The following is a 12,631-nucleotide window of genomic DNA, read 5'->3' on the forward strand; positions in this document are numbered from 1 at the left end:
AAACTTCAAGCGCCACAGGTAACTTCCATTAAAGCTGTGAACAATCTGAGAGACAAGGCATGAAGGGCCTTCTATGCCATCAAAGAAACATAAAATTTGACATACCAATTTGGATCTGGCTGAAAATACTTGAATCAGTTATAGAACCCATTGCCCTTTATGGTGTGAGGTTTGGGGTCCGCTCACCAACCAAGAATTCACAAATGGGACAAACACCAAATTGAGACTCTACATGCAGAATTCTGCAAAAATATCCTCTGTGTACAACATAAAACACAAAATAATGCATGTAGAGCAGAATTAGGCCGATACCGCTAATTATCAAAATCCAGAAAAGAGCAGTTAAATTCTACAACCACCTAAAAGGAAGCGATTCCCAAACCTTCCATAACAAAACCATCACCTACAAAGAGATTAACCTGGAGAAGAGTCCCCTAAGCAAGCTGGTCCTGGGGCTCTATTCACAAACACAAACAAACCCAACAGAGTCCCAGGACAGCAACACAATTAGACCCAACCAAATCATGAGAAAACGAAGAGATAATTACTTGACACATTGGAAAGAATTAACAAAAAATACAGAGAAAACTAGAATGCTATTTGGCCCTAAACAGAGAGTACACAGTGGCAGAATACCTGACCACTGTGACTGACCCAAACTTAAGGAAAGCTTTGGACTATGTACAGACTCAGTGAGCATAGCCTTGCTATTGAGAGAGGCCGCCATAGGCAGAACTGGCTCTCAAGAGAAGACATGCTATGTGCACACTGCCCACAAAATGAGGTGGAAACTGAGCTGCACTTCCTAACCTCCATATTAGAGACATATATTTCCCTCAGATCCCAAAGAATTAGAAAACAAACTCAATTTTGATAAACTCCCATATCTATTGGGTAAAATACCACAGTGTACCATCACAGCAGCAAGATTTGTGACCTGTTGCCACAAGAAAAGGGCAACCAGTGAAGAACAAACACCATTGTAAATACAACCCATATTTATGTTGATTTATTTTCCCTTTTGTACTTTAACTATTTGCACAAATATGACATTTGAATTGTCTTTATTCTTTTGGAACTTTTGTAGTGTAATGTTTACTGTTAATTTGTATAGTTTATTTCACTTTTGTTTATTATCTACTTCACTTGCTTTGACAATGTTAACATATGTTTCCCATGCCAATAAAGCCCTTAATTGTATTGAATTGAGACACAGAGATAGTCAGAGAGAGAGAGAGAGAGAGAGAGAGAGAGAGAGAGAGAGAGAGAGAGAGAGAGAGAGAGAGAGAGAGAGAGAGAGAGAGAGAGAGAGAGAGAGAGAGGAGAGAGAGAGAGAGAGAGAGAGGAAAAACAGAGATATGACAGGTGGAGGTCACTTTAATATTTGATGCTATTTGGTGTGAAGAACCCTGCTGCTCATTTCATTTGGAGAGAGAGAGAGAGAGAGAGAGAGAGAGAAACAGAGAGAGAAGAGAGAGTGTGAAAGAGAGAGACACACAGAGAGTCCCCAACCAAGGAGGGCATTCAGCAGCACCTAGATCTTCTGCACAGATTCTGTCAGACCTGGGCCCTGACAGTAAATCTCAGTAAGACAAAAATAATCCAGTTGACCAGGACCACATATACTGGTCCAGTTGACCAGGACACATATACAAATTCCATCTAGACACCGTTGCCCTAGAGCACACAAAAAAACTATACATACCTTGGCCTAAACATCAGCGCCACAGGTAACTTCCATAAAGCTGTGAACAATCTGAGAGACAAAGGCAAGAAGGGCCTTCTATGCCATCAAAAGAAACATAAAATTTGACATACCAATTTGGATCTGGCTAAAAATACTTGAATCAGTTATAGAACCCATTGCCCTTTATGGTTGTGAGTTTGGGGTCCGCTCACCAACCAAGAATTCACAAAATGGGACAAACACCAAATTGAGACTCTACATGCAGAATTCTGCAAAATATCCTCTGTGTACAACATAAAACACAAAATAATGCATGTAGAGCAGAATTAGGCCGATACCCGCTAATTATCAAAATCCAGAAAAGAGCAGTTAAATTCTACAACCACCTAAAAGGAAGCGATTCCCAAACCTTCCATAACAAAACCATCACCTACAAAGAGATTAACCTGGAGAAGAGAGTCCCCTAAGCAAGCTGGTCCTGGGGCTCTATTCACAAACACAAACAAACCCAACAGAGTCCCAGGACAGCAACACAATTAGACCCAACCAAATCATGAGAAAACGAAGAGATAATTACTTGACACATTGGAAAGAATTAACAAAAAATACAGAGAAAACTAGAATGCTATTTGGCCCTAAACAGAGAGTACACAGTGGCAGAATACCTGACCACTGTGACTGACCCAAACTTAAGGAAAGCTTTGACTATGTACAGACTCAGTGAGCATAGCCTTGCTATTGAGAGAGGCCGCCATAGGCAGAACCTGGCTCTCAAGAGAAGACATGCTATGTGCACACTGCCCACAAAATGAGGTGGAAACTGAGCTGCACTTCCTAACCTCCATATTAGAGACATATATTTCCCTCAGATCCCAAAGAATTAGAAAACAAACTCAATTTTGATAAACTCCCATATCTATTGGGTAAAATACCACAGTGTACCATCACAGCAGCAAGATTTGTGACCTGTTGCCACAAGAAAAGGGCAACCAGTGAAGAACAAACACATTGTAAATACAACCCATATTTATGTTGATTTATTTTCCCTTTTGTACTTTAACTATTTGCACAAAATATGACATTTGAAATGTCTTTATTCTTTTGGAACTTTTGTAAGTGTAATGTTTACTGTTAATTTGTATAGTTTATTTCACTTTTGTTTATTATCTACTTCACTTGCTTTGACAATGTTAACATATGTTTCCCATGCCAATAAAGCCCTTAAATTGTATTGAATTGAGACACAGAGATAGTCAGAGAGAGAGAGAGAGAGAGAGAGAGAGAGAGAGAGAGAGAGAGAGAGAGAGAGAGAGAGAGAGAGAGAGAGAGAGAGAGAGAGAGAGAGAGAGAGAGAGAGAGAGAGAGAGAGAGAGAGAGAGAGAGAGAGAGAGAGATTAAAAACAGACGGAGGTCACTTTAATATTTAATGCTATTTGATGTGTGAAGAACCCTGCTGCTCATTTCATCTTTAGAGAGAGAGGGGGAGAATGAGAGAGAAAGAGGATAGAGGGCCAGGGACCTGTTTTGACCTAGAAACCCACATATGTACACACCCCTGGTTGTGACTTCACAGCCTCCTCTATTGTGTGTTGGAATGACTGATCACTGCAGCAGACTACATTATCTGGGTAATCCCTCCCTCCCTGCTCCCCCGCCTCCCTCCAAGCATCTCTTTCATTCACAACATCTACATCCCTGAAATCCTACTGATTTCAAGTTTTTTTTATGTGGTAATGTTAATATCCAAGCAAATTGGCCCTCGTTATTTAATATGCTGTTGTTGTTTTTCTCAAGGTCGAATGCAATTCCAAACTTGACCCAACCAACACCACCTTCTTAAAGGTATGAGTGTAAAGTAATGTTGAAGATTATTAGTCTTTATTGGATTGTCTTTATTGATTCAAATAATTTAGTAATTTGTTAATTATTTTGATTTTACATGCTGTAGTTTGTTAAACCATTTGAAATAAAGATATTGTATAGTTACTAACTATGGTTCTGTCCCTGTTCTCCCCTGTTGTGCTTCAGATGGCTGACTCTGGTGGACTCCCTCAGCTCACACAGGTCAGAACACTGCCTTCAGATGGCCCTCTGTGTCTTCTCATCACACATTCAAATACCTCTTCCTCTCTGCCCCACCTCCATTTCCCCCTTACTTGATCCAGTTTCTCTTCTGACACAACTCTCAGATGACCCCTAACTTCCTCTTTAAAATGCCCCTCTAACCTCTCTATATGGGGCCTCCCTATAACCCTCTACTGACCCTCAAGTTCCTTTTTTATAAACCATTCTGCCACCATGAGAGGGTTGTCTCTATAGCACTCACCACAGCACTCCTCAGAGATCATTAACCTCATCTGGGTTCAGGGTTACACAGAGTCTCAGGAGGTCAAGTTTCTTACCACACTCTCCTTGTTGTTTTATAGCCTGGAAAACTGTCCGAAGCATTCAAGTACTTCCTCCAGGGGATGGGCTACAGTAAGTATCTAGAAGCAGATTACAATCATTTGTCACATATGAGTGAGTGTATGAGACTGTGTGTGTGGGTTTGTGGTCTTTCAGAAACTAGGCATCACTACCTTGACTGAGTTTATCTCTTCATTCAATATAACACATTAGATCTGGTAAAGGATAATACAAACAAAAAAAACATTTTCTATTATTTTCTTTGTTCCATCATCTTTGAAATGAAAGAGAAGGGACACAATATAATATTGCAGTTAAGGCACAATTTAGATTTTGGCCACTAGATAGAAGCAGTGTGTGTTGCAAAGTTTTAGATTGATCCAGTGAAGCATTGCAATACTGGACTATTTTGTATCAAGTCTGCCCAAATGTGCCGAATTGGTCAATTTATACATTTTCAAGTACATAACTATAGAGAACATACAAAAATGATATGGTAATACAAAATGTAAGTTTACACACTCCCAGGAATGTCATATATGATGGATCATTAGCTTATACACTAACTTTCACACATCTAGATGGCCGGGTGGGGTGGGTGTGGAGCCAGAGACAGCAGGGGTTCAAACTGTAGAAACCAGTTCCTACATTTGAATATAAAAATGGATTTTATCAAACAAAACTATGCTACATTTTATCTCTGGGACTCTTGGGATGACAAATCAGAGAAAGATTACTGAATATAAGTACATTATTTACCATCAGAGGTGAATGTATCAAACCAGTTGCCGTGATACGTTTGTTGTTGTGCACTCTCCTAAAACAATAGCATGGTGTTTTTTCACTGTAATAGCTACTGTAAATTGGACAGTGCAGTTAGATTAACAAGAATTTAAGCTTTCTGCCCATATAAGACATGTCTATGTCCTGGAAAGTTTGCTGTTACTTACAACAGTCATGCTAATCACAATAGCGCACGTTAGCTCAACCATCCTGTATATGGGACACCGTACCCGTAGAGGTTAGACACTCTCTGTACGTTGCGTTGTTCTGAATGTGAGATAGTGTTCTGACTGTGTTGTGAATACGTTGTGAATATGTTGTTTGGTGTGATGGGATGTCTATTGCAGGGACCTGTGTTGTGTTAATCTTGCCCTCTGTTTTCCTGCCTTCTCTCAGTTGCGTATGTGAAGGATCTTTTCCTGCCTTCTCTCAGTTGCGTATGTGAAGGATCGGAGGTTGAGTGGAGGGCCAGGTACTTCCTGTTTGCTGTTCACCTCTGACCTCTGACCTCCTCTCTTCTTCCCCTACATGAGATGTGCAGTGATGATGCTCTGATCACACATCTTCCTTTTGACTTATTAAAAAATGTTCTTTGTTTTAGCATTTGATTTCTGGTCTTTGGCAATCTTAAAGATTTTATTACATTTTGTATTTATATTCTAAATGCGTTTTTCCTCAGCCTAAGGAAAAATATGCTATTGTTACTTTTTTCCCATCCCTGCCATTGCATTCCTTATCTTGCTCTTTGCATGGCATACAGTTAATTATGATCCAGTGTTGAACACTCATTGGCACATTGGAGTGTCCAAGTGAAGCAACTTTTTGAGAAATGTTTGCATGGAAACAACTAGGATAGAACTGGCCATATTTTAAAAGGATAATTATAGCCAATAGGCATGTTTTGCAAATATCTGCTTTTACTGCAGCTAAGTGGATGAGCATCCCAATGCATGTGCACTGGGATTATGTGCCTCAATGGAAAACAAACCTTCAGACTGAGCTCCCAAAGTGTTAGAACTACCACTTCCCAAGTTGGAGATTTTTGGTAATTGTTACACAAGGTTCATGTTCTCCATGCAATAAAATGGTCATAGCTCTCCTCTAAGACAATTGCAAAATCTTCACAGATATGTTCAGGAACAGAATAGTGCTTGTAGGAGGGGGAGCTGACGGAGATCAACTCCTCTGCAGCGTTCAGACTTTCCTCGCAGTCCCACTGCATGGTTCTGCTGTACTGTAGCAGGGTGAATGTGCCTGCATGCAGAGTTGCAGGCACATGTTGATGGCTTTACATAAACTCTCAAGCATCCATAGCTAGCAGGAATGTTTGTTACAGCTAGCTGCTTTGCCGCATTAGCGGCTCAGGTGTTACTTTTCAGTTTACACATTGGCATGTTGTCCCATATCTCCCAGCGGTTAGCACATATTGACTTAGCTTTGCTGTTGTTTAAATGCAAATCTTGTCTTCCCCTATTTTGTTTCTCTCTCTCTCTCTCTCTCTCTCTCTCTCTCTCTCAATTATCAACTCTCTCTCTCTCTCTCTCTCTCTCTCTCTCTCTCTCTCTCTCTCTCTCTCTCTCAATTATCAACTCTCTCTCTCTCTCTCTCTCTCTCTCTCTCTCTCTCTCTCTCTCTCTTCTCTCTCTCTCTCTCTCTCTCTCTCTCTCTCTCTCTCTCTCTCTCTCTCTCTCTCTCTCTCTCTCTCTCTCTCAGTGCCCTCTGCCAGTATGACCCGTCTGGCCCGCTCCCGGACGGCCTCCCTGACCAGTGGCAGCTCCATTGAGAGCTCTCGTATCCGGGGTTTTACACACTCTGACAGCAACGAGGGCCAGGTCAGCCACACCATGGAGGTGTCTTGCTGAACCCCTACACACACACAGACAGACAGACGTGGGTTGGAGATAGGGACGGATAGAAAGAGAGAGAGCGATAGGAGTTTCTACTTTGAAATGGTTAGTGGAGGGTGTCTTCTCTATCTATCTCTCTATGTCTTTGTCGTAGTATTACCCAAAATCCCTCAGTATTTGACAACTTCTGCCACCCCCTCACCTCACTATAAAAATTGACACCAACGTATTACTCTTCCCCTTAAACTTCGTAAGTAGTTTTGGTTTTGTGTCATTTGTGTTTTGCTCAGTGTCTCCTCTCCCTTTGCCTTTTCCCTGCTCCTCCTGCCCCTCCCTCTCCCCCTTCCTCCCTCCACTCAGACCCTGAGCCCCATTTGCCCCCTGCCCCCCTCCTCCCTCCACTCAGACCCTGAGCCCCATTTGCCCCCTGCCACCCTCCTCCCTCCACTCAGACCCTGAGTCCCATCTGCCCTCTGGCACCCCTCCACTCAGACCCCTCCCACACTCATCCGCTTGTCTGCTGACAATCTCTATGAGGTGATCAATGATGGTAGTTAAGTGGGTTGTATGTAGTCAGTGAAAGTAGTTGGTCATTGGAGAAAAGACATGCTAGCAACAGGACATTTTGTTGTAGTTAGTACTATTCTTGCTCTTTGTCTTGAACGATAGGACAGCAGAGATTATGAGCTTTTGTCTGGGAGGTCCCAGATTTGACAGAAAGCAGCACACAGCCTATTATATTTTAGAGGGTTTTACATCACACAGTGGATATGCCTCTCTCTACCTGAAGGATGCATCTGTGTCGAAGGCAATATATTATTATTCCCACTCCACATCCCATGCGGTTTTCCCATGGATTGTCATGCAGAAGCATAAATGAACATAGTGTGATTCTATATACCCATATGATTCCACTAGTAGGAGCATCCATTCCTATATAGTTAGTGTGGCCACGGTGATCTCCACCTCCCCAACATGGAAGTGGTTCTGCTGAGGATCGGTTCTTAGTGGTCTCCCAAATGACAATCATACTTTGACCCAAACCAAACCAGACCTAGGAGCCGAGGCAGAACCCGTTAGATCTGAGATGTTCTTCTCTCATGTCAGCACCACAGGACGGGACTACAGCTGGCCTCTCCTTCTGCAGCACTCAGCCCCACACAGAGAATATACCAAAGCTATACACACACTTACCTATGAGGGCTGGACTCTGTAAGGGAACCGAGCCAAAGTCTATCGGCACTTCTTGACACAGTAGCACAAAACACACGCATGTCCACACAAACGTATGCATGCATGCATGCACGCACGCACACACAAACACACTGTCAATGTGTCACAGTAAATGTGCCATCACAAAACAAATGTTATTGTATTTACATCCATACCCATGCATAACTTACATAGATAATGAATAACCTAACACCCCACAGACCTCTTTTTCCCCCATGATATTGAGCTGGAATAATAGTCGTTGTTACTGGAGAGGCTAGGTGTGTGCTGCTAGCTGCTGTGATGGACTACCCATTGAGTCAGGCTAGTCCTTTGAGGAGGAACTGGGGTCCCTGACAATTTGCACAGTAATAACTTTCTACATTCTATTTGCATTCCTTATGTTCAGTAACAACTACTCCCTGTCATCTATTTGAATGTCAATCTCTCCGTTTCCCCCGACAGGGGTGAAGTGGGATAAATACTACTGCAGGGGTGCTTCCTGGGACTGTCTGTAAGGGGCAGGGCTTTTTTGGAGCCCGTTGCTCCAAGCTCAGAATGTAAGGCAACACCCACCCCCAACCACCTCAAACCAAAACCACAAGGTGCCCCGCCCCTCACAGACACATCCAGTCGCCCCAAAAGGGCTATCAGCTGAGGTCACTTTTCTGTTCATAGTGCTGCCTAGCAACAGTGTACCAATGTGCAAGGGACCCCAAGGGGGATGTAGGGAAGATTGTAGGAAAGAGGAATTAATTAATTAATTAATAGCTTTATCTGACAAAGAGCGAGGGATGAGGACAGATTCTATCTGGATGAATTTGTGAAGATGCAGAGAGTGTGAGAGTGACGGGTCTACAAAATGTCCTGAAAGGGGGATAATAGCGGGGTGATAAAACATGTAAAAGGGGGTATGAAAATGGGGCTTCGGTGAGAGGATATTGGGACTAGTCAGAACAACAAACACTCCTTTATACTCCTCCAATCTGTTTGCACGCACCTGAGTGTGATATTCAAACCTGTGGTCATGCATTTTCTCTCTGTAAGACTACTGTTGCTGTCAGCTCTGAGCGGACCTGATTTTGCCCCCTTCCTCAGTCTCATACATACTGCCTGGGGGGCCCTGAATGTAAGTTGTCCCATTGAAGTGCTGTACAGTATAGGCAAAGTGCCCCCTTCCACCCACCACCATTACCCACTAGGGCTTGTCCCTGCTATCCTGACCCCCCTACCTTACCTCCTACTAACTCTTCCAAGAGAACCCCCATCCTTCCAGGTCCTCCTTGCACTGTAGATACTCAATGTTTTTAGAGCAGGTTAACTGAAAGAGCACTCCAACACTATTGTATTGTGACATTTCAGCATTTTGGCTCCTCTTTCCTTGAGTTCCTCTTTTTATATAACAATATAATTGAGTTTTCTTTGGTATTATTGGTACTTGTGTATTATTATTATTATTACAGTGTTATTGATTGATTTATATTGAGCAATATGTTGTTTTCTGACTGTTTGGTTTCGTGGGAGTCTCCACAACATTGTTTCTGTTCACAGAGATAGTAGGATTGACTCTTACCTGCTTCGTCATAAAATGTGAAATGTAAAGTTTAAATGTATATATATAGATATACACTGTAAGCTGTCTCTGTCCATGTATTGAACATGTAATGAAAACAAATAAAGACTGTCAGCATAGAGTCACATGTTTAGTCAGTGAATTTCTTTGCAACACTGGTTTTATAAAAAATGTCAAAATTCACTATTTGTTTTTCTCTTGCTTCCAACGATACTGGATGTGTTAAAGATATGTACACAACAAAATACACACTGTCAAGTGAGCAATAAACACTTTTTATTTAGATGAGACTCAAATGTTGATGTATATAGTTTACCCAAAATGAACCTTGTAGGAAACAACCATCGAATCACTGTAGGCATACAGCATGTGGTCAACGGGGCTGTAGTTGAGGGACTGGATGTTGATGGACATTTTCTTGATCTCTATACCGATGTCATATCGCTCCCGGCCGCTCACAGTATCAAAGGAGTAGAAGATCTCCTCAGCTTCCTTATTCAGGTACCGCGTGGCGTAGAGCACACCGCATGCCATAAAGGTGTTGGTCACAGCACGCTTGTGAGCTGAAGTGGTCCAGGTCCGGCCTAGTGTGGGAGGACTGCCAGGGATCACCTCAGCGAGGACCAGGTTACCAAAGTTATCAGGGGTGCTGTAGATCACCCAGACACCAGACTCATCAGTAGCCAGGTCCATGTCAGTGTAACCGTAGCAAGCATCCAGATGGCAGAAGTTGAACTTGCTGTTGAACCCAGTACCTTTGGGCAGAACCATGGGGGTGACCGTTTTGGCGGTGATGTTGAAACGGCAGACAGCGTCCTTGTTGTAGCAGTTGTAGTAGAGGGCGTCCCCGTACATGACAACGTTAGGCCCCTGGATGGTGTTGGTGGTGGGGTTGGAGGAGTGAATCACCACACTTCCTGGAACACTGACCCCCACAACCAGAGAGCTCAGGCTGCTATAAAGTCTCACAAAGTTAGAGAACACATTGCTTGAAGTCAAAGGCACTATCCAAAACCAGCTCTCCTTCCCTGCAGCAGGTTTGGGGTCGCGACCCCAGGAGCCATAAGGATATGCGGCGGCATATTCAGTAACTGTATATGTGTTGGGACCAGTCACGCTCCGGAGGCGGCCCAGGGGACAGTTTCCTACATGAGACACAGAATGAACATGATGACAGTGTCAAAAATTTCAATACAGGCATTGCTGTGGGAGAATGCATGAGGAGACGAACCAGGTGCAGGTTCAGGGGGTGGGGCAGTAGGATGGTTGCCGTTCTTGCACTGGTCTAGGTCCCTCCTCAGACGTTTGTTAACCTCCTTTCCCCTGACCACCTGCATGTTGTCAAATTTCTCCAGCTTCCCCATCTCTTCTTTAAGCTCCTGCAGCTGGGAAGAAGAGCATCTGACCAATCCTCAATACACATAGTCAAACTGAGGATCCACGCTTCTCTACAACGCCTCTAAACTCATACTATATATGGTAGTCATACATGTTCATATATAATGTAACTATAATGGCATGCCCATTGCTAAGGTAAAGTATTTTAGGCAACTTCTTGAGTAAAATAGAGTTTGATCTCCAGTGAAGCTCCTTACCTGTTCAGCAGTGTCTGCGTTGAGGCGTTGGTGGCTGTGAGTGGTACTGTTGAGTTTGGCGATGAGCTGCTGGATCTCAGACAGTTCATTCTCTATGACCTGAAGAGACACTGTCCCGTACAGACCCCCATCGTCCTCCTGCTCCAGCACTGACACATCAGCCTCCAGCTGAGGTAGACGCCTCTTCAGACCCAGCAACAGACCCTCCACCTCCATAGTCTAAAGGTGAACAGGAGATACACTCTTTGAAAAAATTGTACTATCTAGAACCTAAAAGGTTTTTTTCAAAAAAAATAAATAATAATAATAAAAGGGTTCTTCGGCTGTCGCCATTGCCTTTGAAGAACCCTTGTTAGTTCCAGATAGAACCCTTTTGGTTCCAAGTAGAACTGTTTTGGGTTCCATGTAGAACCCTTTCCACAGCATGGAACCCAAAATGCTTATACCTGGAACCAAAAATGATTTTACCTGAAACCAAAAAGGGTTCTCCTATAGGGACAGCCGAATAACCTTTTTGGAACCTTTTTTTCTAAGAGTACACTATTACTTTCTTTACTTTTATACACAATGAAATGATGTGGAATATCTGCTTCTTCTTCATCTTATTTTATTCACTATTTATTTGTAGTAATTGTTTTAGAGAAAGTGGGAATTTAGAAATAGGATTTCAGAAGCCTGTCTCTTACCTGCTGTGGAGTGATGTTTTTAGTGCACTTTGAGGCACTGTTCTCTACAGTCTGCAGCTTGTCATGAGGGAAGGGGTGCTCAGAGTTCTTCAGGTTACACACACAATCACTGGGCGAAGACTGGGCCTGTGAAGTGGGAGAAATGAGAGAGCAAACAATATTAAAGTACACACCTGCAGAACATTATTGACATTTATTTTTCAAAGATTCTGCTGTTGCTCTATTGTTCCTACATGTCATATAGACAACATATATTCTGGGCTGAGCAGGACAGTAGTCCTTACCTGAGGGAGGATGGAGACAAGTCCAGTGATCATCAACGTGAACACCAGAGAGGACTTCATGTTTGGCCAGACGACAGAGTGGATGTGAGACCAGTTGCTCTAAGACCCATGTAAATATGAGCGGGGATCTGAGACTCTCGCTGGTGCAATAAGACAGAAGGCACATGGTGTGTGGTCTGATGAGAATAATGGTAAGAGAAGAAAAAGAGGGAAGAAAGAATGATGAGAATGTCATTTTTTGAGTATGTTTTGTGTGTGGTAGGGACAAAATCAGGAACAGAAACTAAACATGTTCGTGTGACATGGCCAGTGGTGGAAAAAGTACCCCATTTTCATAGTTGAGTAAAAGTAAAGATACCTTAACAGAAAATTACTAAAGTAAAAGTGAAAGTCACCCAGTAAAACACAACTTAAGTAAAAGTCTAAAATAATTTGGTTTTAAATATACTTAAGTATCAAAAGTAAATGTAGTTGCTAAAATATACTTAAGTATCAAAAGTAAAACTAAAAGTATAAATAATTTCAAATTCCTTATATAAAGCAAACCAGACGGCATCA

At 42.5% G+C, this 12,631-nt stretch overlaps 2 protein-coding genes across 2 annotated transcripts; one reads left to right on the forward strand and one right to left on the reverse strand.

Annotated features, from left to right (window-relative positions):
* Positions 1-3,486: 3,486 nt before the first annotated feature.
* LOC311125001 (protein NDRG4-B-like) lies at positions 3,487-6,738 on the forward strand (the record flags this gene model as incomplete). Its single annotated transcript, XM_084199089.1, has 4 exons — positions 3,487-3,529; positions 3,716-3,751; positions 4,114-4,165; positions 6,590-6,738. The coding sequence occupies exons 2-4, from the start codon at positions 3,716-3,718 to the stop codon at positions 6,736-6,738; spliced, it is 237 nt and encodes a 78-aa protein (XP_084055215.1). The 5' UTR covers positions 3,487-3,529.
* A 3,029-nt stretch (positions 6,739-9,767) lies between these two features.
* LOC311125002 (olfactomedin-4-like) lies at positions 9,768-12,220 on the reverse strand. The gene is made up of 5 exons (XM_084199090.1): positions 12,074-12,220; positions 11,790-11,915; positions 11,104-11,322; positions 10,740-10,893; positions 9,768-10,653 (listed from the first exon to the last, which is right to left on the reverse strand). The coding sequence occupies exons 1-5, from the start codon at positions 12,131-12,133 to the stop codon at positions 9,821-9,823; spliced, it is 1,392 nt and encodes a 463-aa protein (XP_084055216.1). The 5' UTR covers positions 12,134-12,220; the 3' UTR covers positions 9,768-9,820.
* Positions 12,221-12,631: the final 411 nt, after the last annotated feature.

This window comes from Coregonus lavaretus (genome assembly GCF_964263955.1).
Source record: "Coregonus lavaretus genome assembly, contig: HAP1_SCAFFOLD_6974, whole genome shotgun sequence".
In the NCBI taxonomy this organism is placed as follows: domain Eukaryota; kingdom Metazoa; phylum Chordata; class Actinopteri; order Salmoniformes; family Salmonidae; genus Coregonus; species Coregonus lavaretus.

What these genes read in the sequence shown, in the direction of transcription:
- LOC311125002 (XM_084199090.1), bottom strand. Translation starts at nt 12,133, where the DNA reads ATGAAGTCCTCTCTGGTGTTCACGTTGATGATCACTGGACTTGTCTCC. An exon ending in TTGTCTCCATCCTCCCTCAG is followed by an intron (nt 11,916 to 12,073) that starts GTAAGGACTACT and finishes CCCACTTCACAG; the next exon opens with GCCCAGTCTTCGCCCAGTGA. An exon ending in ACCCCCTGAACCTGCACCTG is followed by an intron (nt 10,654 to 10,739) that starts GTTCGTCTCCTC and finishes TGTCTCATGTAG; the next exon opens with GAAACTGTCCCCTGGGCCGC.